Source organism: Heterodontus francisci, chromosome 5 (assembly GCF_036365525.1).
Source record: "Heterodontus francisci isolate sHetFra1 chromosome 5, sHetFra1.hap1, whole genome shotgun sequence".
Taxonomy (NCBI): Eukaryota; Metazoa; Chordata; class Chondrichthyes; order Heterodontiformes; family Heterodontidae; genus Heterodontus; species Heterodontus francisci.
The window spans coordinates 61,292,574-61,319,039 of NC_090375.1; the positions used below are offsets into that span (position 1 = coordinate 61,292,574).

The window sequence follows — 26,466 nt, forward strand, 5'->3', positions numbered from 1 at the left end:
TGTAGGTTGTCGAAGTTTGCAGATGCCACGAAGATGAGTGGCAAAGCAAAGTGTGCAGATGACTGTGAAACTTTGCAGAGGAACATAGATACATTGAGTGAGTGGGCAAAGGGCTGGCACATGGAATACAATGTTAATAAATGTGAAGTCATTCATTTCGGTAGGAGTAACAGTAAAAAGGATTATTACTTGAATGGTAAAAAGTTGCAGCATGTTGCTATGCAGAGGGACCTGGGTGTCCTTGTGCATGAATCGCAGAAGGTTGGTCTGCAGGTACAGCAAGTAATTAGGAAGGCAAATGGAATTTTGTCCTTCATTGCTAAAGGGATTGAGTTTAAAAGCAGAGAGGTTATGTCGCAGCTGTATAAGGTACTGGTGAGACCGCACCTGGAGTACTGTGCAGTTTTGGTCTCCTCACTTGAGAAAGGATATACTGGCACTGGAGAGGGTGCAGAGGAGGTTCACCAGGTTGATTCCGGAGTTGAGGGGGTTGGCTTATGCGGAGAGACTGAGTAGATTGGGATTATATTCATTGGAGTTCAGAAGAATGAGGGGGGATCTTATAGAAACATATAAAATCATGAAGGGAATAGATAAGATACAAGTAGAGAGGATGTTTCCACTGGCAGGTGAAGCTAGGACAAGAGGGCATAGCCTCAAGATTAGAGGGAGCAGACTTAGGACTGAATTTAGAAGGAACTTCTTCACCCAGAGGGTTGTTAATCTATGGAATTCCTTGCCCAGTGAAGTAGTTGACGCTTCTTCAGTAAACGTTTTTAATGCTAAGGTAGATATCTTTTTGAACAGTTAAGGAATTAAGGGATACGGTGAGAGCGCAGTTAAGTGGAGAGAAGGCTCGAGGGGCTGGACGGCCTACTCCTGCTCCTAGTTCTTATGATAAGTATTAAATTTGTGAAGCGATGTATGATTTGAGGCGACTGATGAGCTATGGGAGGAGGTATTCAAGGCATGTAGAATGATCTTAGTCATTTTAGGGCACGAGGAGCTGGTAGGGTTTGAAAACTGGCGAAGGGATGTGAGTGAAGGTATTAAACATGGTAACTTAGATCTTAAAGGACTATACCCAACTACAGTCGACATCTCCACCAGTGATCTGCACAAACTTGGGGGAAAAAAGTGATCAACAAGAAGAGCAGCTTGCATTTATATCTGGCTTCAATGTCGTGTTATTTGGTTAAATGGATTGACGATTGGTGGGTAGAGTGGTTGGATAACTCCCTGTTGCTCTTCAAATAGTCCTGTGGAATCTTGAGTGGCCACTGAACAGGTAGGTGGGGCCTTTAATTTTTTTTTTAGCCTCTCATCTGAAAGACCACCTATGTTAATAGACCATTTCCTCAGTACTGCACAGGAGTATCGGTCCAGCTTGTGCTTGAATGGGGTAGTTTGGTGGAGGAAAGTGAGGCAGGTGTGTATGACCATATTTGGGCTTTGCAATCTTGCTAATCTCAATTTAAGAAGTTAAAATCAAGAAAACATAAGTAATTTCTGCTGTTTTGATAATGTAAACTGACAGCTACCAAGGCAAATTTTGCTCGTTTACTTTGCAAAAGGATAAAGAACACAGATGCTGGAAGGCTGAGGAAAAAACAAAAGGCTGGCAACACTCCTGTCTGGCAGCATCTGTGAAGGAATGCAGTATTAACGTTTCAGATTTGTGACTTCTTGTCTGAACTGTAAGATGTTGTGGACAAAATGTTAGAAACAGGTATCGAACAGGTGAAAAGGGACAGGAAAGAGCAAAAAGGGTGTGTAATTGGATGGAGGGCGGTCGTGATGAAATGACAGACATAGAACATAGAACAATACAGCACAGTAGAGGCCCTTCGGCCCATGATGTTGTGCCGAACCTTTTACCTACTCTAAGATCAAACTAACTACCTACCCTTCATTCTACTATCATCCATGTACCTATCCAAGAGTCGCTTAAATGCCCTTAACGTATCTGCTTCTACTACCACCGCTGGCAGCGCATTCCACGCACCCACCACACTCTGTGTAAAGAACCTCCCTCTGACATCTCCCCGAAACCTTCCTCCAATCACCTTAAAATTATGCCCCCTGATGATGGCCCTGTCCACCCTGGGAAAAAGTCTCTGACTATCCACTCTATCTCTGCCTCTCATCATCTTGTACCCCTCTATCAAGTCACCTCTCATCCTTCTTCGCTCCAATGAGAAAAGCCCTAGCTCCCTCAATCTTTCTTCGTAGGACATGCCCTCTAGTCCAGGCAGGCAGCATCCTGGTAAATGTCCTCTGCACCCTCTCTAAAGCTTCCACATCCTTCCTATAATGAGGCGAGCAGAACTGAACACAATATTCCAAGTGTGGTCTAACCAGGGCTTAATAGAGCTGCAGCATAACCTCTCGGCTCTTAAACTCAATCCCCCTGTTAATGAAAGCCAACACACCATACGCCTTCTTAACAACCCTATCAACTTGGGTGGCAACTTTGAGGGATCTATGGACGTGGACCCCAAGATCCCTCTGTTCCTCCACACTACCAAGAATCCTGTCTTTAAGCCTGTATTCCACATTCAAATTCCACCTTCCAAAATGAATCACTTCACACTTTTCCAGGTTGAACTCCATCTGCCACTTCTCAGCCCAGCTCTGCATCCTGTCAGTGTCCCGTTGCAACCAACAACAGCCTTCCACACTATCCACAACTTCAGCAACCTTCGTGTCATCGGCAAACTTGCTAACCCAGCCTTCCACTTCCTCATCCAAGTCATTTATAAAAAAAATCACCAAGAGCAGAGGTCCCAGAACAGATCCTTGTGGAACACCACTGGTCACCGAGCTCTATGCTGAATACTTTCCATCTACTACCACTCTCTACTTCTATGGGCCAGCCAATTTTGTATCCAGACAGCCAACTTTCCCTGTATCCCATGCTTCCTTACTTTCTGAATGAGCCTACCTTGGGGAACCTTACCAAACGCCTTGCTAAAATCCATATACACCACATCCACTGCTCTTCCTTCATCAATGTGTTTTGTCACATCTTCAAAGAATTCAATAAGGCTTGTGAGGCATGACCTGCCCCTCACAAAGCCATGCTGACTGTCTCTAATCAAACCATGCTTTTCCAAATAATCATAAATCCTATCTCTCAGAATCCTCTCCAATAATTTGCCCACTACCGACGTAAGACTGACTGGTCTATAATTCCCAGGGTTATCCCTATTCCCTTTCTCGAACAAGGGAACAACATTTGCCACCCTCCAATCACCCGGTACTACTCCAGTGGACAGTGAAGACGCAAAGATCATCGCCAAAGGCGCAGCAGTCTCTTCCCTCGCTTCCCGTAATATCCGTGGGTATATCCCGTCTGGCCCTGGGGACTTATCTGTCCTCATATCATTCAAAATTTCCAGCACATCCTCCCTCTTAACCTCAACCTGTTCGAGCATATCAGCCTGTTCCATGCTGTCCTCACAAATGACCAGGTCCCTCTCACTAGTGAGAAATGATGGTGCAAGACCAAGGGAAGTGACAATAGGAGAAATTAGTCAAACAAAACCTGTCCAGAGGATGTATGAATGGTTGCAGGAGAATAACAGAGGGAGTAAAGCAGAGAAGGCTTTTGTTTACAATTGCTGCTGGCTGTTGTGGTCTGGTGGCATTAGCTTGCCTCTAAGCCATGTAGATAAAAAAAACAAATTGAAGCTGAATTTTGCCTTGTGTGGTGCATCTGCATGTGTTTCATTGCTTTAAGTACTTCCCCTTCTTTGGCAGTCCCTTGGGAACGAGGATGACTTTCGTCCACTGTAGGGTTGTGCGTTCTTAAGTGACTGAATAGTCCAATTCTGGATCTGCACACTGTGCCGCAGGTGGTGTTTGGTGAGGCGAGTGAATGAGATACTCCAATTTCTGAACACTCCTTCCGCTGTTTGCACTTGGTCGCTGCCTGGGCATGTCGACGTTCTTCCAACTGGCTGGCACCTTTTGTGGATACTGCTTCTCCAGTTTGGGGGGTCTCGGGTGAGAGATTCCTATGAACCAGTAGAGAGGACACATTTTTTCAGGGCGGCTTTAAGGACCTACTTGTAGCATTTCCTCTACCCTCATGGTAGCCTCTTGCCGTGACTGAGCTCGGAGCAGAAAGCTTGTTTTGGGAGTCTTGTCAGACTTTCAGACTATGTGGCCCGCTAAATGTAACCGACTAGCTATGACCAGTGTCTCGATAATAGGGATGTTGGCGCGCGGGAGGACGCTGATATTGGAGCACCTGTCCTGCCACTGAATTTGCAGGATGATGCAAAGGTGCTGTTGGTGATATCTCTTCAGGGCTTTGAGATGTCTGCTGTACAGTGTCCATGTTTGTGACGCATACAGGAGTGCAGGTAACACTGCAGCCCTGTGGACCTTGAGCTTAGAGCCAGGTTTGAGGTCATTATCGTCAACTGTTCTTTTCCTCAGACGACCGAAGGCTGTGCTGGCACACTGGAGGCGATGCTAAGTTTCATCGTCTATGTCTGCCTTTGCTGAGAGAAGGCTCCCGAAGTATGAGAAGTGATCCACACTGTCCAGTGGTTCACCATGGATCTGATAGTTGGGGAGCGGTGTTGCGCTGCAGAAGCCTGCTGGTAGAGGACCTTTTGTCTTCCAGATGTTTGATTTAAGGCCCATTCTTTCATCCGCCTCAGTGAATGCATCAATGAGCGTTTGAAGCTCTCTCTGAGCGGGCGCATATGCAAACGTAGTCAGTGAACTGCAGCTCGATGATGGAGGTTGGGGTGACTTTGGTTCTGGACTGGAGGTGATGTAGGTTAAGTAGTTTCCCGCTCGTGCTGTCGAGTAGATCTACTCTGGTAGGGAGCTTCATGGAGATGAGATGAAGTGTTGAGGCGAGGAAGATAGAAAAGAGTGTTAGTGCGATGACACAACTTTACTTGATCCCACTTTGCACTCAGATTGGGTCAGTGGCAGATCTGTTGGTATGTCGTTGTGTAGCAGGCGGAGGATGGTAACAAATTTCTCCGGGCAGCCAAATTTGAGGAGTCTGTGCCATGATCCCTCCCAATTGATAGAGTCGAAGGCCTTTAAGGGAAAGAAGACCATGTATGAAGGTTGCTGCTGCTCCCTATGAAGATCATGTCCACTGTGCCTCTTGATGGACGGAATCCACATTGTGATTCTGGCAGGAGCTCTTCAGCTGCGGCAAGGAGGCAGTTGAGAAGGACTCTTGCAATGACCTTCCCTGTGGCGGACAGCAGGGACACCCCTCTGTAGTTGCAGCAGTCGGTCTTGTCGCCTTTTTTGAAGATTGTCGCAATTACGGCATCTCTGAGATCCCCGAACATGCTACCCTCCTTCCAGATGAGGGACATGAGACCATATATTCGTGTCAAGAGTGCCTCTCTGCTAAAGGCTGCTCGGGTATAAAATTGAAACCCGACCTGGGCCTGACCCGACCACAGCCAACCCGAGCCCAACCCTGGCTCGAATCCTTGAATTTTGTTACTGCGCCTGACCTGACCGGACACAAATATCACAATAAATTTAATGGTATCAAACATGTTATTGTGTTCTGCCTTGTCCAAATGGTAATGCTTGTGATCCCGTTCATCTGTTCTGGTAGCAGGCAATTCCTGCAGATGGAGTTGTGGGGTATCATGGGTGTGCCTGATCCCGTGAGTTCCCGGAGGCAGCACTCTCCAGCCCGACCCAACCCAAGCCTGAATGCCAGACTCTGAATATCGACCCAACCTGAACCCGACATGTAGTCGGGTCTAGTCGGGTTCGGTTGGGTAGCCAGGCTTTACTCTCTGCCGTATTTTAGAATTTCGGCAGGAATTCCGTCTACTGGCAGCCTTTTTTTTTTAGCTGTCGGATGGACTTTTCGATCTCGTGTCTGGCTGCGAGTGCCCTCGACTGCATTCCACAGCACGCTACCCGTCACGACCTCAGCACAAGCCCAGCCCAACTTGAAATACGTACCAGGTAGTGATTGTCATGCTAAGCTGCTGCAGGGGCTATTAAGAGTCAAGCACACAAGCAACTGTGGTTCTGTGCTGGCCAGACGAGATCATAGGTTTGCTTCCCTGAAGGTCATGAGAAAAGCAGTTGGGTTTTTAAGACAATCCAGTAGCTTTTGTGGTCATTTCCCGCCCCCCCCCCCCCCCCCCCCCCCCCCCCCAAATGCCAGCTCACAAGTTCTTTGATCTATCTAATTCAGTTCCACCGCTCATTGGTAGGTTTTGAACTTGGGATTTTGTTTTTACCTTGCCTGTTGGCCAAGTGAGTGAAGGCACTCACTGGTGTTGACTAAGCCAGTTATTTTTAGCCACGTATGTGAGCACGAAAGAACCTGGAAACTTGCATGTAGGGCTGGAATTTCTGCTTCGGATGCAGTCAGCATGTTGGGCACGAATTGTGCTTTTTTTCCCCCCTCTTTTCTTCCTCCCCCCCCCCCCCCCCCAAGTGAATTGTGCTTTAAAGTATCTGCAACTCAATTGCGTTATCACAAATGTAAGATCTTCCATGCACCAGTGCAATCGGGCAATATCATAGAACCTACTTTTTCCCCCCTTGTATTTTAAGGAATGTTTTTTGTCATTAGGGTTGTAACTTGGTGCTGAAAATAGGCTTATCACAAAATATGTGTCTGGTCTACCACATGTGAGTAACCTAATTTTAAATCACTGAAAAAAACTGTACTGTACTATTCACTAGTTTTAAAGAAAGACTCACATTAATCTAGCAAAGAAAGACTCTCATTTATTTAGTGCTTTTTACCACCACTGGATGCCTCAAAAGCGCTTTATAGCCAATGAAGTACTTTTGAAGTATAGTCAGTGTTGTAGGAAACACAGCAGCCACTTTGACGACGTCAAACTCCCATAAACAGCAATGTGATGACTGGATAATCTGTTTTTCGAAATGTTAATTGAAGGAATAAATATTGGACAGGACACCAGGGATAACTTCCCTGCTCTTTAAAGTAGTGCCATGGTATCGTTTACCTCCACCTGAACAGGCAGATGAGGCCTCAGTTTATACTTTCATCCAAAAGACAGCGTAACTTTTTGTATTCAAGTGCTGGAGTGGGATCTGAACCAGGAACCTTGTGACTCAGGTGACCGTGTTACCAACCGAGGCACAGCTGACACCAATCAGTTTTACAGTAAATTAAATCATGTGTACTGATGCCGTATTCCTTAAAAAGAAGGAAAATTTATTTTAAGAACCTCCTCGAACGTCTACTAGCAGAAACTTGCTACGCTCATTATTTCAGTCTGGGTATGTGGCCAGTTTAGTTGATGGGCCGAGCTTCCATTGCGATGTTTTTTAAACAGCAATTTGCCATCAAGTAATTAACATTTAGAATTCTGTGATCTCTGCAAGTTTGGCTGATTTCAGTTGAATTGCGCTGATAACTGGGAACCTCCAGGTCAAAAGGTTAAATCCATGTCCTCAATTTTCATTAATGTGAATTTGCTGATGGTGACATTTTGGTGTTCTCATTTAGGATTTGCTTACCAGTGAGGCAACAGCACTAGCAGCAGCTCCTGGCAAATCTCAGTGCGCAAACTCAAAAGGAACCAGTCAACACATGTAATAAAAAGCGCAAGTGAAACTGAAATGCGTATCTTTTTCACACTCGTTAATTATACAGATCGTAAAGTCAGAGCTTTGATCTGCGCAGTTAGAAGTACAGCTGCAATTGGCTGCCCTTCCAATGACCTTGCATGGGAGCAGGTCAACCAGGCTTCTTGCTCCTGATTGTCTCCTGTGATATTGGTTGTGATGACCAGCATGTTCTGATTGCATGCTGTTGCTTATCATCTATGTTGAAGCAGGTACCAATATGTCTTTAGCATGAGATGATTAGAATGGTAAATTTTGTTTACAGCAATTGCAACATAAGTTTACAAAGAAACTAAGTGAAGTGTGACTCTTGGGTGCTCTTCACTATTAAACTTGGAAATGTAACAAGTATTTGGAATATTCTAACTTTTAAATTTTTATTCATGCAGCAGATGTTGAAGAGGAAAAGATGGAAACGCAGGAATCTGAAGGTCAAGAACCAGAAAAAGTGAGTGCAGTAGTGCTTTGCACACTGGGGGATTATTCAGTTTGTGTAGTCCCATTTAGTGGTGACATTGCATCCCAAAGTACTTGATGCAGTGACTTATTGTTCAAGTACTCTAACTGTGAAGACTCCATTCTTACCAAATAGATGACAGGCATGCAGCCATGAAATACATGACCAGTTAATCTGTTAACAGTGGCATTGATTGAGGGAAGAATGTTATTTTTTATTCGTTTGTGGAATTTGAGCATCGCTGGCAAGGTTCCCCATCCCCAATGGCCGGAGAAGGTCGTGGTAAGCCGCCGCCTTGAACTGCTGCAGTCCATGTGGTGTAGGTACACCACAATGCTGTTCAGGGGGAGAGTTCCAGGTTTTACACCCAGCAACAGTTAAGGAACGACAACATAATTCCAAGTCAGGATGGTGCATGGCTTGAAGGGAAACCTGCAAGTGGTGTTTCCATGTGTCTGCTGCCCTTGTCCTTCTAGGTGGTAGAGGTCACTGGTTTGGAAGGTGCTGTCGAAGGTGTCTTGGAGAGTTGCTGCAGTGCATTTTGAAGATGGTACACACGGTTGTCACTGTGCGCAGGTCGTGAAGGGAATTAATGTTTTAGGTGGTGGATGGGGTCAAGCAGTCTGCTTTGTTTTGGATGATATTGAGCTTCTTGAGTGTTGGAGTTGCACTCATCCAGGAAAGTGGGTAGTGTCCTAGGCCCAACCATCTTCAGCTGCTTCAATGACCTTCCCTCCATCATTAGGTCAGCAGTGGGAATGTTTGCTGATTGTACAATGATCACTATCATTCACAACTACTCAGTTAGTGAAGCTTCCATGAGGTTACATGAGGTACTGATGGCTCACATAGTCCACTGATGTCTAGTTTTGAACTGCTGGATCTGTTTTGAATCTATCCATTTAGCATGGCGGTATTGTTTTCAGTGTGAAGATGGGACTTAATCTCCACGAGGACTGTTCCATTTTCACTCCTCCCAGTACTGTCATGGACGTTTGCATCTATGACAGGTAGATTGGTGAGGGCGAGGTCGAGTAGGTTTTTTTCCCCATCTTTTTGGTTTTCTCACCACTTCCTGCAGGCCCAGTCTGGTAGTTATGTCCTTCAGGACTCTGCTACCTTGGTCAGTCATGATGCTACCAAGCCACTCTTGGTTATGGACATTGAAACCCCCACCCAGAGAATATTCTGTGCCCTTGCTACCCTCCGTGCTTCTTGTAAGTGGTGCTCAACATGGAGCAGCGCTGATTACTGCTATCACCCACCCTCAGCTGATCAATCAGCAGGCCATTTGCTCACCCAAGTTTGACTTGATGTTATAAGACTTTATGGTGTCTGGAGTCAATGTTGAGGATTCCCACAGACACTCCCTCCTGACTGTATACCACGGTGTTCCCATTTCTAGTGGGTTTGTCCTGCTGTTGGGACAGGACTTACCCAGGTATGGTGATGGTGGAATCTGGGACATTGGTTGTGAAGTATGATTTAATGAGTCTGACTATGTCCGGCTGTTGCTTGTGTAAGACTCTTAAAAGGGGGTCTCAATTCCCTCTAAGGTCTTGACCCCTGAGTATCAATAGCAAGAAACAGACTTTGGATACAATTTCCACTTTATGTGGAACACCTTTATTAACTCACCAAGCAGTAGTGTATACTTGGAACACCAGTTGCTTATTAGACCCGCATACAGAGCTCGTTCCCAGGTGGTCAGGTTCGTTGCGAACAAGTTCTCCCTCATGACTTCCTGTGGCTGACCAAGTCACACTTCCCGGCTGCAGCAACAATGTCCTAGTGAGCTGTGGCTTTTTACCCCTTTCGGTGAAAGACGCCCTTTGGTCTGCCCGAAACTTGCTGGTCTTCCAGCGCAAAGGGTTGTCTACGACCGAGTGTTGCAGAGTGGCACATTCCAAGGTCCAGGACTACGTGCTGAGGGACGTACGAAAGCTTGGGGCAGCCGCAGCAAAAGATTAATGGGGAAAGACCACAGTGTAAGGTCCCCCCACCGGGTTGGAGCCATGGAAGACCCCTTGAACTGTATCTGGAAAATTATTGTTTGCTGTAACATGTATATGGCATGAAAAATGAAATGGAAGGGTTGTGAGGCAACTCATTCCTGTAGTGAAGGAAACTGACCTCCTTGGCATTGTTGCATTTTTTGACTTGGTGCTGTTTGGAACTGTTTTGTAATTTTTTTTTTTTAACAGATTTTTATGAATAAAGTATATTTTGGAAATATAATTTTTTTTAACCCCTTTCTGACCCTGACCCTTTTACATATAAGGCAGTGTTTTGAATTGGGTCATCTGATTGGGTTTCAGTGCAAGACCATCTGCATGTGGTCATATCCCACTCTCAGCAGGGGGAGTTCTTGGGTGCCTGCCACACATGGATGTGATATCTACATCTTGATGAGGCAAGAAGGAAACCATTCACACATTTCTAAAGGCCATTGTCGGTGAATGTGGTTGCAGACAGGCTATTTGTTTTAACAGTCCAGGCTACCACATCAGCGGCATGTCCTGACTGTGTATGTGTGTGGGGCTGAGTTCAGTTATGCTGTCTTTTCATTTTTAAAAAGTCCAATATGAACCCCAGCTATTATGTCTTCGGTCAGGATTCTTCTCCCTTCATCTCGAATGTCCCTTGCCTCCACATTTTTACCACCGAGTAGGCTCCACACGCTGGTTCACACCTTAACAGGTTACCTTTTACTTATGAACAGAAATGCAGCAGATAATAACACATGTCTCACAGCATAACACAAATACAAGAGCTGTCCAAATGTCTTACACTGTTCTAATTTTGTGGGTAGGTTGTGCCTTTGTCGTTTCCCATGCATTGGTTGATCCAGTTTTACTCTTCGCTCAGAAAGGGAGCATTCCTTGCTGCAGTGTCATGGGGTCTTAAAACATCCTCCTCAACAGACAAGTAAGGTCTTGATCTGAAGTGTTATCTGAAAAGATTTTTTCAGATACTGCTGCACTGTTTCAGTACTGCATGGAATGTCAGCCTGGATAAGAACCTAAGAAATAGTAGCACGAGGACGGTAGAGTTGTGCTAACATTACTGGACTGGTGAGCCAGAGGCTTGGATAAGAGTTCAATTCCCACCATGGCAGCTGGGGGAACTTGAATTTAAATAATCAATAAATCTGGAATGAAAAGCTCGTCTCAGGATTGATCATGAAACTACCAGATTTTTGTAAGAACATATGTGGATCACTCATGTCCTTCAAGGAAGGAAATCTGCCACGTTGACCCAATCTGGCCTACGTTGTACTCCACACCCACAGCAATATGCTTGACTCATAACTGCCCTCTGAAATAGTTTGAAAGCCACTCAGTTGCATTAAAACCTCTACAAGCGAAGTCAAATCAAGAATTAAACCGGATGGATGACCATGGCACCAGAAGTGAGAAAGGCACTCCCTGCAAAGTCCCACTCACTAACATCTGAGGACTTGACCTTCCCTCCATCAGGTCCGAAGTAGGGATGTTCACTGATGCTTGGTACTAAACATTGTGCATTCATAATTCCTCAGATACTGCAGCAGTCCTTGTCCCCGTGCAGCAAGACCTGGACAACATTCAGGCATGGGTTAATAAGTGGCAAGAAACATTCGTGCCTCACAAGTGCTGGGCAATGACCATCTGCAGCAAGAGAGAATCGAACCATCTTCCCATGACATTCAACAGCATTATTATCGTGGAATCCCTTACCATCAACATCCTGAGGATCACCATAAACCAGAAATTTAACTGTATCAGCGATATAAATACTGTGGCTACAAGAGCAGGTCAGAGGCTGGGAATTCTGCAGCATGTAACTTGGCTCCTGACTCCCAAGGTCTGTCGGAATATGCACCTCAAGTGCAGTAATCTGCAGGGCTACGGACTAAATGTTGGAAGGTGGGATTAGAATGGGTGGATCGTTTTTTGGCCAGAACAGACACAATGGGCCTATTGGCCTCTTTCTGTGCCTTAAACTTTCTATGATTCTAAGGCACAAGTCAGGAGTGTGATGGAATACTCTCCACTTGTCTAGATGAGTGCAGCTCCTCCGACATTCGAGAAGCTTGATACCATCCAGGACAAAGCAGCCTGCTTGATTGGCACCCCATCCACCACCTTCAATGTTCACTCCTTTCACCTCTGATGCACAATGGCACCAGTGTATCGTTTACAAGATGCCCTGCAGCAACTCGCCAAGGCTCGCTTGACAGCACCTCCTAAACTCACGACCTGTACCACCCAGAAGCTCAAGGGTAGTAGATACATGGTAACATCACCACCTGCAAGTTCCTGTCCAAGCCATGCACCATCCTGACTTGGAACTATATTGCTGTTACTTCACTGTCACTCACTGTGTGGAAATTCTGGAACTCCCTCTCTATACGACTTGTACTACAGCGGCTGCAGGGCATTCTTCTGGGGGAGGGTGAACAGCCAGAGGTCGTGGTCCACATTGGTACCAATGACATAAGTAAGAAGGGGATGAGGTCCTGAAAGCAGATTTTAGGGAGCTAGGAAGGATATTAAGAAGCAGGACCTCAAAAGCAGTAATCTCAGGATTACTCCCAGTCCCACATGTAAATGAGCATAGGAATAGGAGAATTGAGCGATTGAACACGTGACTGAAGAAGTGGTGTAGGAGGGAGGGCATCAGATTTCTGAGGCATTGGGACCGGTTCTGGGGCAGGTGCGACCTGTACAAGATGGCCAGACTACACCTTAACAGGACTGGGACGCATATCCTTGCAGGGAGATTTGCTAGTGCTGTTGGGGAGGGTTTAAACTAAATTGAGGGGGATGGGAACCTGAGGGGGAGCTCAGATTGGAGGAAAGCAAAACTAGTAACTTGTCAGGGGTGTGGGAACCAGGAGCAAGTATCAAAGAGGAATACCAAGGTGCACAGAATGCTGGGGGAGGTAGACAGCACTCGAGTGGGGATTAGTATGTTATTAGGTGGGGTCAGAGTAAGGGAGCAAGGAATAAAGTCTGAATGAGGGTTAATGTGCATGTATGTGAATGCACTGAGTGTGGCTAATAAGATTAGTAAGGTAAAGGCACAGATTGCCATGCGGTAGTGGCTATAAACAGAGACCTGGCTCAAAGAAGGGCAGGACTGGGTGTGAAATATTCCTGGATACAAGGTGTTCATGAAAGATAGGAAAGGGCAAAAAGGGTGGTGGTATTGATTAAGGGGAGCATTGCAGTGCTGGAGAAAAAGGATGTTGGAGAGGGATTGAGGACAGAATCAATTTGGCTGGAGCGAAGGAACAAAAAAGGTGCAGTTATATTGCTCGGTGTTGTCTGAAGGCTACCAGCTAATGGGAAGGACATGGAGGAACAAATTTGCAAGGAAATTAGAGAGGCAAAAATTGTGGGTTAGCCATAATGGAGGACTTGAATTATCCAAACATAGACTGGGATAATAGCGTAAAGGGCAGTGAGGGGCAAGAGTTCCTAGAATGTGTTCAGGAAAACTTTCTGTAACAGGACATTGCTAGTCCAATGAGAAAGGAGGCACTGGTCGATCTGGTTCTTGGGAGGGAGGTGGGTCAAGTATCAGTAGGAGAGCATTTAGGGGACAGTGATCATTGTATCATAGGGTTTAGGCTGACTATGGAAAAGGACAAAGACCAATCCAGGGTAAGAAGAATTAACTGGGGGAAGGCCAACTTCAGTGGGATAAGAATGGAGCTGGGGTGAATAAATTGGAGTCAAAATCTGGCAGGAAAACCAGTAGATGAACAATGGGTGACATTCAAAGAAAAGATCATTCGAGCACAGTCAAGGTACGTTCCCTTGAAGGGGAAAAGTAGGGCCAACAAATCCAGAGGTCCCTGGATACAAAAGAGGAGGTGATTAAGTTGAAGAAAAAGTGTTCTTATGACAGATGCCAGGTAGAAAATGCTTTTGAGAACCAGGCTGAATGTGGAAGGTCCGGAAGGGAAGTGAAAAAGCAAATAAAAGGAGCAAAAAGAACATGAAAAGAGACTGGCAGCTAGCATTAAAAGAAGTCCCAAAGGTTTCTTTTGGTACATAAATAGTAAAAGGGTAGTAAAAGGAGGAGTGGGGCCGATTAGGGACCAGAAAAGGGATTTACACGTGGAGGCAGAGGGCATGGCGAAGGTATTAAATGAATACTTTGCATCTGTCTTTGCCAAGGAAGAAGATGCAACCCAGGCAATGTTGAAAGAGGAGGTAAGTCAGACACTAGAGGGGTTTAAAATTGAAGAAGAGTAAGTATTAGATAGGCTATCTGTACTTAAAGTGGATAAAACACCAGGACCAGATGAGATTCATCCAAGGATATTGAGGGAAGTGAGAGTGGAAGTTGCAGAGGCACTGGCCATAATTTTTCAGTCTTCCTTAGAGTCTGGGGTGGTGCCAGAGGACTGGAGAATGGCAAATGTTACACCCTTGTTCAAAAAAGGGTGTAAAGGTAAGCCCAGCCACTGCAGGCCAGTCAGTTTAACTTTGCTGGTGGGAAAAGTTGTAGAAAAAATAATTCGGGACAAAATCAATAGTCACATGGACAAATGCGAGTTAATTAAGGAAATCCAGCATAGATTTCTTAAGGGATAATCATGTTCATGTAACTTGCTGGAGTTTTTTGAGGACATAAGAGTGTTGATGTGGTGCACAGACTTTAAGAAGGCATTTGATAGTGCCACGCAACAGACTTGTGAGCAAACTTGCAGCTCACGGAATAAAAGGGATGGTAGCAACATGGATACAAAGTTGGCTGAGTGACAGGGAACAAAGAGTAGCGGTTAATGGATGTTTTTCGGACTGGAGGAAGGTTTAGAACACAGAACAGTGGCGCAGTGGTTAGCACCGCAGCCTCACAGCTCCAGCGACCCGGGTTCAATTCTGGGTACTGCCTGTGTGGAGTTTGCAAGTTCTCCCTGTGTCTGCGTGGGTTTCCTCCCACATGCCAAAGACTTGCAGGTTGATAGGTAAATTGGCCATTATAAATTGCCCCTAGTATAGGTAGGTGGTAGGGAAATATAGGGACAGGTGGGGATTTGGTAGGAGTATGGAATTAGTGTAGGATTAGTGTAAATGGGTGGTTGATGGTCGGCACAGACTCGGTGGGCCGAAGGGCCTGTTTCAGTGCTGTATCTCTAAACTAAACTAAACACACAACAGTACAGCACAGTTCAGGCCCTTCGGCCCACGATGTTGTGCCGAACCTTTAACCTACTCTAAGATCAAACTAACTACCTACCCTCCATTCTACTATCATCCATGTACCTATCCAATAGTCGCTTAAATGCCCCTAATGTATCTGCTTCTACCACCACTGCTGGCAGCGCATTCCACGCACCCACCACTCTCTGTGTAAAGAACCTACCTCTGGCATCTCCCCGAAACCTTCCTCCAATCACCTTAAAATTATGCCCCCTGGTGATGGCCCTTTCCACCCTGGGAAAACGTCTGACTATCCACTCTATGCCTCTCATCATCTTGTACCCCTCTATCAAGTCACCTCTCATCCTTCTTCGCTCCAATGAGAAAAGCCCTAGCTCCCTCAATCTTTCTTCGTCGGACATGCCCTCTAGTCCAGGCAGGCAGCATCCTGGTAAATGTCCTCTGCACCCTCTCTAAAGCTTCCACATCCTTCCTATAATGAGGCGACCAGAACTGAACACAATATTCCAAGTGTGGTCTAACCAGGGCTTTATAGAGCTGCAGCATAATCTCGCGGCTCTTAAACTCAATCCCCCTGTTAATGAAAGCCAACACACCATACGCCTTCTTAACAACCCTATCAACCTGGGTGGCAACTTTGAGCGATCGATGGACATGGACCCCAAGATCCCTCTGTTCCTCCACACTACCAAGAATAAAGAACAAAGAAAATTACAGCACAGGAACAGGCCCTTCGGCCCTCCAAGCCTACGCCGATGCAAATCCTCTATCTAAACCTGTCGCCTATTTTCTAAGGGTCTGTATCTCTTTACTTCCTGCACATTCATGTATCTGTCTAGATACATCTTAAAAGACGCTATCGTGCCCGCGTCTACCACCTCCGCTGGCAATGCGTTCCATGCACCCACCACCCTCTGCGTAAAGAACTTTCCACGCATATCCTCCCTAAACTTTTCCCCTTTCACTTTGAACTCGTGTCCCCTTGTAATTGAATCCCCCACTCTGGTGGGAAAAAGCTTCTTGCTATCCACCCTGTCTATACCCCTCATGATTTTGTACACCTCAATCAGGTCCCCCCTCAACCTCCGTCTTGCTAATGAAAATAATGCTAATCTACTCAACCTCTCTTCATAGCTAGCGCCCTGCATACCAGGCAACATCCTGGTGAACCTCCTCTGCACCCTCTCCAAAGCATCCACATCCTTTTGGTAATGTGGCGACCAGAACCGCACGCAGTATTCCAAATGTGGCCGAACCAAAGTCCTATACAACTGTAACATGACCTGCCAACTCTTGTACTCAATACCCCGTCCGATGAAGGAAAGCATGCCGTATGCCTTCTTGACCACTCTATTGACCTGCGTTGCCACCTTCAGGGAACAGTGGACCTGAACACCCAAATCTCTCTGTACATCAATTTTCCCCAGGACTTTTCCATTTACTGTATAGTTCACTCTTGAATTGGATCTTCCAAAATGCATCACCTCGCATTTGCCCTGATTTGAACTCCATCTGCCATTTCTCTGCCCAACTCTCCAATCTATCTATATTCTGCTGTATTCTGACAGTCCCCTTCAGTATCTGCTACTCCACCAATCTTAGTGTCGTCTGCAAACTTGCTAATCAGTCCACCTATACTTTCCTCCAAATCATTTATGTACATCACAAACAACAGTGGTCCCAGCACGGATCCCTGTGGAACACCACTGGTCACCCGTCTCCATTTTGAGAAACTCCCCTCCACTGCTACTCTCTGTCTCCTGTTGCCCAGCCAGTTCTTTATCCATCTAGCTGGTACACCTTGGACCCCATGCGCTTTCACTTTCTCCATCAGCCTGCCATGGGGAACCTTATCAAACGCCTTACTGAAGTCCGTGTATATGACATCGACAGCCCTTCCCTCATCAATCAACTTTGTCACTTCCTCAAAGAATTCTATTAAGTTGGTAAGACATGACCTTCCCTGCACAAAACCATGTTGCCTATCACTGATAAGCCCATTTACTTCCAGATGGGAATAGATCCTATCCCTCAGTATCTTCTCCAGCAGCTTCCCTACCACTAACTGTCTTTAAACCTGTATTCCGCATTCAAATTCGACCTTCCAAAATGAATCACTTCACACTTTTCCTGATTGAACTCCGTCTGCCACTTCTCAGCCCAGCTCTGCATCCTGTCAATGTCCCGTTGCAACCTAGTGGATTTCCCTAGGGATCAGTGTTGGGACCCTTGCTTTTCCTGATTTTTTTGTTTAATGACTTATACCATGGTGTATAGGGCGCAGTTTCAAAGTTTGGAGATGATACGAAACTTGGAAGCATTGTGAACTGTGAGGAGGATAGTGTAGAACTTCAAAAGGACATGGACAAGGTGGTGGAATGAGCAGAAAGGTGGCAGATTAAGTTCAATTTAGAGAGATTCATTCTGGTAGGAAGAACATGGAGAGACAAAATAGAATACAAGGTACAATTCTAAAGGGACTACAGGAGCAGGATGTATATGTGCAAAAGTCATGGAAGGTGGCAGAACAGGTTAGGGGAGCGGCTAATAAAGCATACAGTATTCTGGGCTTTATTAATAGGGGTATAGAGTACAAGAGCAAGGAAGTTATGTTGAACTTATGGAAGACACTAATTCGGCCTCAGCTGGAGTATTGCGTCCAGTTCTGGGTGCCGAACTTGAAAGACGTGAGGGTATTGGAGAGAGTACAGAAAAGATTCACGAGAATTTTTCCAGGGATGAGGAATTTCAGTTATGAAGATAGATTTGAGAAGTTAGGACTGTTTTTCTTGGAGAAGAGAAGGCTGAGCGGTGATTTCATAGAGGGGTCTGGACCGAGCAAATTGAGAAACTGTTCCCACTCGTGTGAGGATCAAGAAGGAGAGGGCACAGATTTAAAGTATTTGGTAAGGGAAGCAAAAGTGACATGCGAAAAAACTTTTTCACGCAGCGAGTGGTTATGGTCTGGAATGCACTGCCTGAGTGTGGTGGAGGCAGGTTGAATTGAAGCATTCAAAAGGGAATGAGACAATTATATGAAAAGGAAGAACGTGCAGGGTTATGGGGAAAAGGCGGAGGAATGGAACTGAGGGAAATGCTCTTTCAGAGAGCCAATGCGGACACGAATGGCCTCCTTCTGCACTAAAACTATTCTGTGATTCTATCTTAAATGATCGGCCCCTTATCCTGAGGCTGTGCTCTCGTGTTCTAGATTCCCCAGCCAGGGGAAACTACCCTATCAAGCCCCTTCAGAATCATCTTTGCTTCAATGAGGTCACCTCATTGTTATAAACTCCAGAGACTGTAGGCTTCGTTTAGTCAGCTTCTCATAGGAAAACCCTCATTCCGTGAACAAATCTGTACTTTGCTGTACCAGCTGCATGGGAAATATATCCTCCTTTGGATATGGAGACCAAAGCTGCACGCAGTATTCCAAGTGTGGTCTCACCAAAGCCCTGTACAATTGTAGCAAGACTTCCTTATTCTTGTAATTCAATCTCCTTGCAATAAAGACTAACACGCCATTTACCTTCCTCATTGTTTGTTGTATCTGCATGCTAACCTTTTTGTGTTTCTGGTACACGTACACCCAAGTCCCTCTTAACATCAACATTTAAAAATATTCTGTTTTTCTGTTTTTGCTATCAAAGTGAATAATCTCTCACTTCCCCACATTATTCTCCATCTGCTGCCTTGTTGCCCGCTCACTTAACCTGTCGATATCTCTTGGCAGCTTCTTTGTGTCCTCCTCACAGCTTGCTTTCCTGCGAGCTTGGTCATCAGCAAGCAGTCTTTCTATATCTTTATCGCCTCTTCATTTTAGTTTAAATATTGCCCAGTGTTTGTTTGACACCATAACTTTTAGTCTATTTACTCAATCACCTTTAGCCAAATCTCCCCTCATATTTGCATAATTGACTTTCGTGGAAGCCTAAGAATCTTGGTTTGGACTTGAGCATGTCACTTTGAAACTTAATATGGAATTCAATTCTATTATATGGCTCTCCCCGCCCCCCCAAAACAAGTTCTTCTGTGAGATTACTAATTAACCCCGTCTTATGACAATACGAGATCTAAAGCTGCCTTGTTCCTAGTTGGTTCCATAGTGTATTCAGAGAATCATAGAATGTTTAAGGCTCAGAAAGAGGCCACTTGGCCCATCATGTATGTGCAGGCCGTAGCCCAACATACTCTGGGTTGGGGACTTCAACGTCCATCGCTAAGAGTGGCTTGGTAGCATTACTACTGACCAAACCAGCCGAGTCCCGAATGACATGCCTGCCGTACTGGGCATGCAGCAGGTGATGGGAGAACCAACAAAAGGGAAAAACATACTTTTGACCTCATCCTTGCCAGTCCAACTGTCACAGATGCATCTGTCCATGACAACATGGTTAGGAGTGACAACTGCACAGTCCTTGTGGAGACCAATTCCCATCTTCACACTGAGGAGTGGCACTACCACTGTGCTGAATGGGATAGATTCAGAACAGATCTAGCAGCTCAAATTTGGGCATTCGTGAGGCACTGCAGGCCGTCAGCAGAATTGTATTCAATCACTTTGGTAACCTCATGGCCCGTCGCATTCCTCATTCTACCACTACCAATAAGCTAGGGGACCAAAGCAAAATACTGCAGATGCTGGAAACCTGAAACAAAAGCAGAAAATGCTGGAAACGCTCAACAGGTCAGGCAGCATCCATGGAAAGAAAAACAGTCAAGTCTCTGGTCGTGACCCCCCGCCCTCCACCCCGCCCCCCCCCCCCAACCAGAACTGGCAAAAGCTTGAAATGCAACAGGCTTTGAGCAAGTGAAAAGGGGACTGAGTGAGGTGGTGGAGGGTGGGGGGGAGGTGTTAGAACAATAAAAAGGAAGGTTCACAACAGGATGGAGGGCAGGAGAGACCAAACGACAAGGCCTCATGGCACAATGTCAAGCAAAGGAACAAAAGGTGTCCGGTTGAGGTGCGAGTAGTAGAACAGCAGCAGTCCAAAGACATAGCAAAGAGACCAAGACATGAACAAGGGGTGGGAAAAACGAACCAGCGAAATAAAAAACAAGCAAAGAAATGGGGCCAGCAGTCACGATCCCAAACTGCTGTTCTACAAAAATCTTGCAAAAACATTGTACAAATTCATCTTCCGGACTATCAATGCCAATTTGGTGTCCAGATTCAAGTTCCCGACAATTAAGATATTTCTTTGGTAAATCTCTTTCTTGCTCAATGCTCTGTCCAACGAAATAACTAAAAAACGACTTTTCAGGGGCTAAAAATGCTGACCGCCAGCCCTTTCTGGCCTTTATTATTTCTAATCACCATATCTAACAATTCTGCTTCGTAATCTGTACCAATATACTTGCTTATGACTGTCCTTCGTAAACGATAATATATCAGAGCTACTCCCCGTCCTCCATTCTGCCTGCTTTTTTTGAATTGTTCCCTTTCCCCCCTTCTCCCCCTCTCCCGGAGCTGCATATGTATAATCCTTTTACGCTGTACAGTAAATGTGAATGTACAGCTGAGTAAAGATGGGCTCCAGCAGTATCCTTTCCTAATGAGCTTTCTGGGGTTTAACATTTATAAGCCTGGTGCACTATCCATCCTTGTTCTTCCTGCCCTCTCTGCAACTTTTTATATGATTCACTTTACCATCTTACTCCACTACAGACAAGAAAACTTGATAAGGGAATTATGTTTGCCTTTTACTAGGTGGAAAACAAAGAAGAGACCGAAGTAGCCTCTGAGAGTACAGAGAAGATGCCGGTCCCGTCTCCCAAGGAGCTGACATCTGAGAAACCCATGGAAGGGGAAATGACCAGCACAGACATTAAGCCAGGTAGGTATAAGAGGTGTCTTTCATGGCATAGAATTATTTGAAAATGGACTGCGAACAGGAGGCCAAGTTGAGTGTTTTCTAGTAGTGTAGGGAGTGTAAGGGTTTTCTAATCATAGAGGGAAGTGACAAAATGCGAGGATTTGAGTAGAAAGTTCACATACTGGGCCACAGTTACTGACTAAGGAACTGCCTGGTGTAACTCATTGTCGAGGACTGCAGGGTACATATTCGTGTACAAGGCTGGAGAAGATGTAATGGTCGACAAGTTGTGATCTGTAATAAGTTGATTTGGGAAGCTCGTGGTGTTTATGGAGAAATTCGACATTTAGGTGATGAAGCCATGTAAGTTGTTTGGAGCAGTCTTGTCATGAACAGATGTGTGGGTGGTAAGTTGAGATGGGGGTTGAGATGTACACCAAATTTCATTTTGTGATTTTAGCCTGAGTTGCGTCCTTGAAGACCAAGGCAAAGGCATGCAGGTGTTCAGAGGAGCTGAAAAGTTAACTTTTGAAATTGAATTATCATTCTCATGTTCCACAAAATAAACCTTGTTCACTTCTACCAGGTCAACTTTAGATATTCTGTTAATCGAATGTATTGAAGGGCAATCAATACAGTGCACTTCAGTTTTTCACTTTTCAAAACTGCTTCTCAGATCCAATCCTTCTCTCTCTTTTATTGATGACAGACCAGTCAAGTTGTATGCAGCATTCTAAGATATTTCAGCGGCATGTTAAATTTGCAGCTTTTCTTCTCCTGCGGTATGAATGGGAATGAAACAGTTGCACGAAATATCAGCTCTTGAGTTGCTGCTTCGCAGCAATAAACCACAGAAATCGAGAAGGGTTGTGTGACCTGTGTGTATGCGAACTTTTCTTACAATTCAATTTAGCTGATAGTTCTCAATTTGTGAATTAATTTGTCAGTGCGCACTGTAGTGTGCGAATGTGGGCAAGGCATCAGAGCTTCAAAACACTCAGTCAGAGTTTCTTGTTCTCTGTGGTTGTTTTTGACCAAGGTGCATTTTTGACCATTCTCCACTGCCTTGAGAAGGTGGTGCTGGCCTTTTAAATGTCAGTTGTAAGACCACTTCAGAAGGTGTTAAGGATCAAATTCTTAGTTTGGCTCTGGAGTCACATGCTGGGTGGGATGAGCCATTTTCTGTCCCAGAAGAAAGTGAACTGGTCGGCTTTTAAAAACCATCTTTTTTGATTTCCGTTACCATATTTTTAAATGCTGCCATGAGATTACCACATTTGTTGAATTCAGTTTCAAAGTTTGCTGAACGGAAATGATTTGGGTTGCCTGTCCAGTGCCATATCCACTATACTGTTGCATCCCAAAGAGTCAATATGCTCAGAGGGGAGGAAGGGAAAATTTCGGGGAAGGTGTTAATTTAGATTGTGTCGCCTGCAGGGTATTATACTGTTCAGTTATTTTAGTAGTCCAGTTTTAATGTCTGATGTATCTTGTAATATTCTTGTACTTTTTTGGACCTGTGCTCTTAAATTTTCCGAGTTACTGCATGGAGTGTTTTTTTCTTGAATGGCTGGATTTCAGCTGCTTTCTCCTTTTTACTATTGTGACTAACCTCAAAGAAACATTGGGCACTGCCTTGCTCCATTCAAAATAATGTAAGGGTTTGAAGAAGCTTTGATGTTGTCAAGTTAGGTAAATTGTGGGATTTGAAGTGGGGCTCTGTTTCAAGACCATTTTGCTTCTTGAATAGATGCTTTTCATTTTGTTGCTGTAGTGGTGCTGAATAATGCATGTGTTCACTGAATAATTTCTCCTGAGATTGATTGCTGTTTCTATATAGTTCTGTTTGGCTAAATGCAGTTTGAATGAAATGAGTGGGGTGTGATTCTTTGCGACTGAAGTGCACTTATGGCCACGTTTAACTTGCAGGCAGTGGTTAATGAAACCTGCCAATTTGTTGTCCAGTTACTTTTGTTCATCTGGTTTGGCTCATGGGTACTGAGGCTATTCTGTGTTTTTACATCATGAGGGCTCTAATGGAATGGCATTTGGATGCTATTAAAGTTTTGTGCTTCCATTGGCAGATCGGAGACCTGAGACATGAAGTTTGCATTATTTGTAGTGGAGACTCCATGGTCTCAGAAGGACTGCCAAGGGGGACTGCAGCTGGTACAATTTGCTCTAGAGTGCCTGTTTGTGTAATTATAATTTCTGAACTGCCTTCCTTCTTCCATCTCATCCAACAAAAACCCTGAACCCAGCAGTCGTTCCTTGTATACCCAAGTCTTAATTGGACTTCAAATCAGTTACTAATAGAGTTGATTAAAGGGGAGTTGGTGGACGTGGTATCCTTGGATTTTCAGAAGGCTTTTGGTAAAGTCCCCCACAAGAGGTTGGTTAGCAAAAGTAAAGCACATGGGATAGGAGGTAGTATACTGGAACGGATTAAGGGTTGGTTAACAGGCAGAAAGCAGAGCAGGAATAAGCGAATCATTCTCGGGTTGGAAGGCTGTGACGAGTGGGGCATGCCAGGGATCAATGCTTGGGCCCCAACTGTTCACAATATATCAATGATTTGGATGTGGGGGCCAAATGTAGTATTTCAAAGTTCACGGATGACACAAAACTGGATGGGAATGTGTTGTGAGGAAGATGCAAAGCGGCTTCGAGGGGGTTTGACTTGGTGAGTGGGCAAGACGTGGCAGATGGAATATAATGTGGAAAAATATGAGGTTATCCACTTTGGTAGGAAGAATAGATGTGCAAAGTATTTCTTAAATGGAAAGTTGTCAAAGTATAGAAGTACAATGGGACCTGGGAGTTCTCGTCAATACGTCATTGAAAGCTAACATGTAGGTGCAGCAAGCAATTAAGAAGGCGAATGGTATGTTAGCCTTTATTGCAGGAGGATTTGATGACCGGAGTAGTGAAGTTTTGCTTCAATTATATAGAACCTTGGTTAGACCGCTGCTGGAGTAGTGTGTGTAGTTTTGGTCCCCTTATCGTTGGAAGGATATTTATTGCCATCGAGGATTGCTACAACGGCTCACCAGACTTGTTACCGGGATGGCGGGACTGTCCTATGAAGAGAGATTGGAGAAACTGGGCCTGTATTCTCTCGCATTTCGAAGAATGGGCGGTGATCTCATTAAAACCTACAAAAATACTCAAAGGGATGGACAGGGTAGATGCAGCTAAGATGATTCCTGCTCTCAATCTCTTGGGCTCCCTCACCCCCCCCCCCCTTTCTCCAGTTAACTGCGCAAGTTTGACAACTGCCTGCAACTGTGGACCGTTCAGGTCTACAGATTGCTACTGACAGAGACACCAGGTGAAGCGAACCACACACAAGCCTATCTCCAACAAAACTAATAGCCATGTTGGCCATTTGGAAAGTGCACTTTGACCAGCCAAAGATTTCAATAATACAACTTCATCCGGAAGACCATGGAAAAGGAACACTGAGCGGGGAGCCGATAAATGCAGCCCAAGGATTGAGGCCTACAACACTTGCCTTCCGGGAGAGCGGAGCAGAGAGGAGTCCAGGCGCGACGGAGTTGAAAATAAAAGTGAACAGTGACATTGCAGGAAAGCTGTAAGGCGATTAGAAACATAGCAAAATAGGAGCAGGAGTAGGTCATTCGACCCCCTCGGGCCTGCTCCGCCGTTCAAAAAAGATCATGGCCGGTCGTCTAATTCAGTACCCTGTTCCTGCTTTCTCCCCATAATCCCTTGATCCCTTTGGCATTAAGAAATCGTATCTATCTCCTTCTTGAATATATTTAATGACCTGACCTCCACCACCTTCTGCGGTAGAGAATTCCACAGGTTCACCACCCTCTGAGTGAAGAAATTTCTCCTCATCTCTAAATGGCATACCCCGTATCCTAAGACTGTGACCCCTGGTTCTGGAGTCCCCAGCCATCGGGAACATCCTCCCTGTATTTAGCCTGTATCGTCCTGTTCGAATTTTATAGGTTTCTATGCGATCCTCTCTCATTCTTCTGAACTCCAGTGAATATGGGCCTAATCGACCCAATCTCTCCTCATACGTCAATCCTGCCATCCCAGGAATCAGCCTAGTAAATCATCTTTGCACTCCCTCCATAGCAAGAACATTCTTCCTCAGCTGAGGAGACCAAAACTGCACACAGTACTCCAGATGAGGTCTCACCAAGGCCCTGTTTGGTTGGTGAGTAACTGTTATTAGGGAGTATCAGTAAATAGCTGTGTTAGTACACTACTGTTAGGGTACATGTGTAAATAGTTGGGTGATAGCATCTCAACAACTGGCAGATTAATGGAGTCAAAAAGAAGTATTAATATGGAACAAATAAGTAGCTGCTGAGTATAATTTTTTTTCTTTGAGTTTGTTTTATTTTAGCTAGTGAACTGTTTTGATTTTTAGAAGGATTTATTAGTACTCGTAAGGTTTTATTAATTCTAAGGTGTTGTAGCATTAAGTTTTTTTTTTAGCAGTAGCAAAGGGCCAACTAATAATTAAAGGAATAACAGGGGTGCTTCAACCTCAAGAGTGCACCTCCTGTGCTATGTGCGAGTTCCAGGATACTTTCCGTATCTTGGCGAACCATTTGTGCAGGAAGTATTGTCAATTGCAGCAGCTTGAGCTCTGGGTTTTGGAACTTGAGCGGCAGCTGGCAGCACTGCGGTGCATTCGTGAGGATGAGAGCTACGTGGAAAGCACATTTTTAGATTTGAGCTGTGGGGTGATCACGAGTAAGTCGGGAGAGAGGTAATGGGTGACTATCAGGCAGGTAGTGCAGGAGACCTATGAGTGCATCTCACTGTCCAACAGGTATTCAGTTCTGAATACTGAGGAAAGTGATGCTTCACCTGGGGAGTGCAGCCAGAGTCAAGTCCATGGCACCACGGGTGGCTCAGCTGCACAGTTGGGTACAGGGAAGACGAGAAGAGCAATAGTGATAGGTGATTCAATAGTCAGGGGAATAGACAGGCATTTCTGTGGCCGCAGACGTGAATCCAGGGTGGTGTGTTTCCTCCCTGGTGCCAGGGTCAAGGATGTCACTGAGCGGCTGCAGAGCATCTTGAAGGGGAAGGGTGAATAGCCAGCAGTCGTGGTCCAATGACCGAGATAAAAAGAGGGATGAGGTCCTGTAGTCAGAATTTAGGGAGTTAGGTAATAAATTAGTAAGCAGGACATCAAATGTTATAATCTCCCAGTGCCATGCGCAAGTGAGTACAGAAATAGAATAATAAGACAGATGAATGCATGGCTGGAAAGATGGTGCAGGAGGGAGGGCTTTAGATTCTTGGGACTTTGGGACCAGCTCTCGGGAAGATGGGACCTGAGCAGAGCCAGGTCTGAGTTCCTTGCGGGACGTTTTGTTAGTTTGGCGGGCTTGGCGACATGAGGATCGGGACAAAATCAAATGAA

At 45.2% G+C, this 26,466-nt stretch overlaps 1 protein-coding gene across 2 annotated transcripts in view; it reads left to right on the forward strand.

The window, feature by feature from the left end:
• Window positions 1-26,466, forward strand: part of smarcc1a (SWI/SNF related, matrix associated, actin dependent regulator of chromatin, subfamily c, member 1a) — a 305,946-nt gene that overhangs the window by 202,355 nt on the left and 77,125 nt on the right. Inside the window, exons 22-23 of one of the 2 annotated variants that reach the window (XM_068031537.1) lie at window positions 8,010-8,065; window positions 20,945-21,071. In XM_068031537.1, coding sequence (XP_067887638.1) covers window positions 8,010-8,065; window positions 20,945-21,071 — 183 coding nt within the window. Of the gene's footprint in view, window positions 1-8,006; window positions 8,066-20,944; window positions 21,072-26,466 lie in introns of both variants that reach the window. The other variant, XM_068031536.1, reaches the window with a different exon arrangement.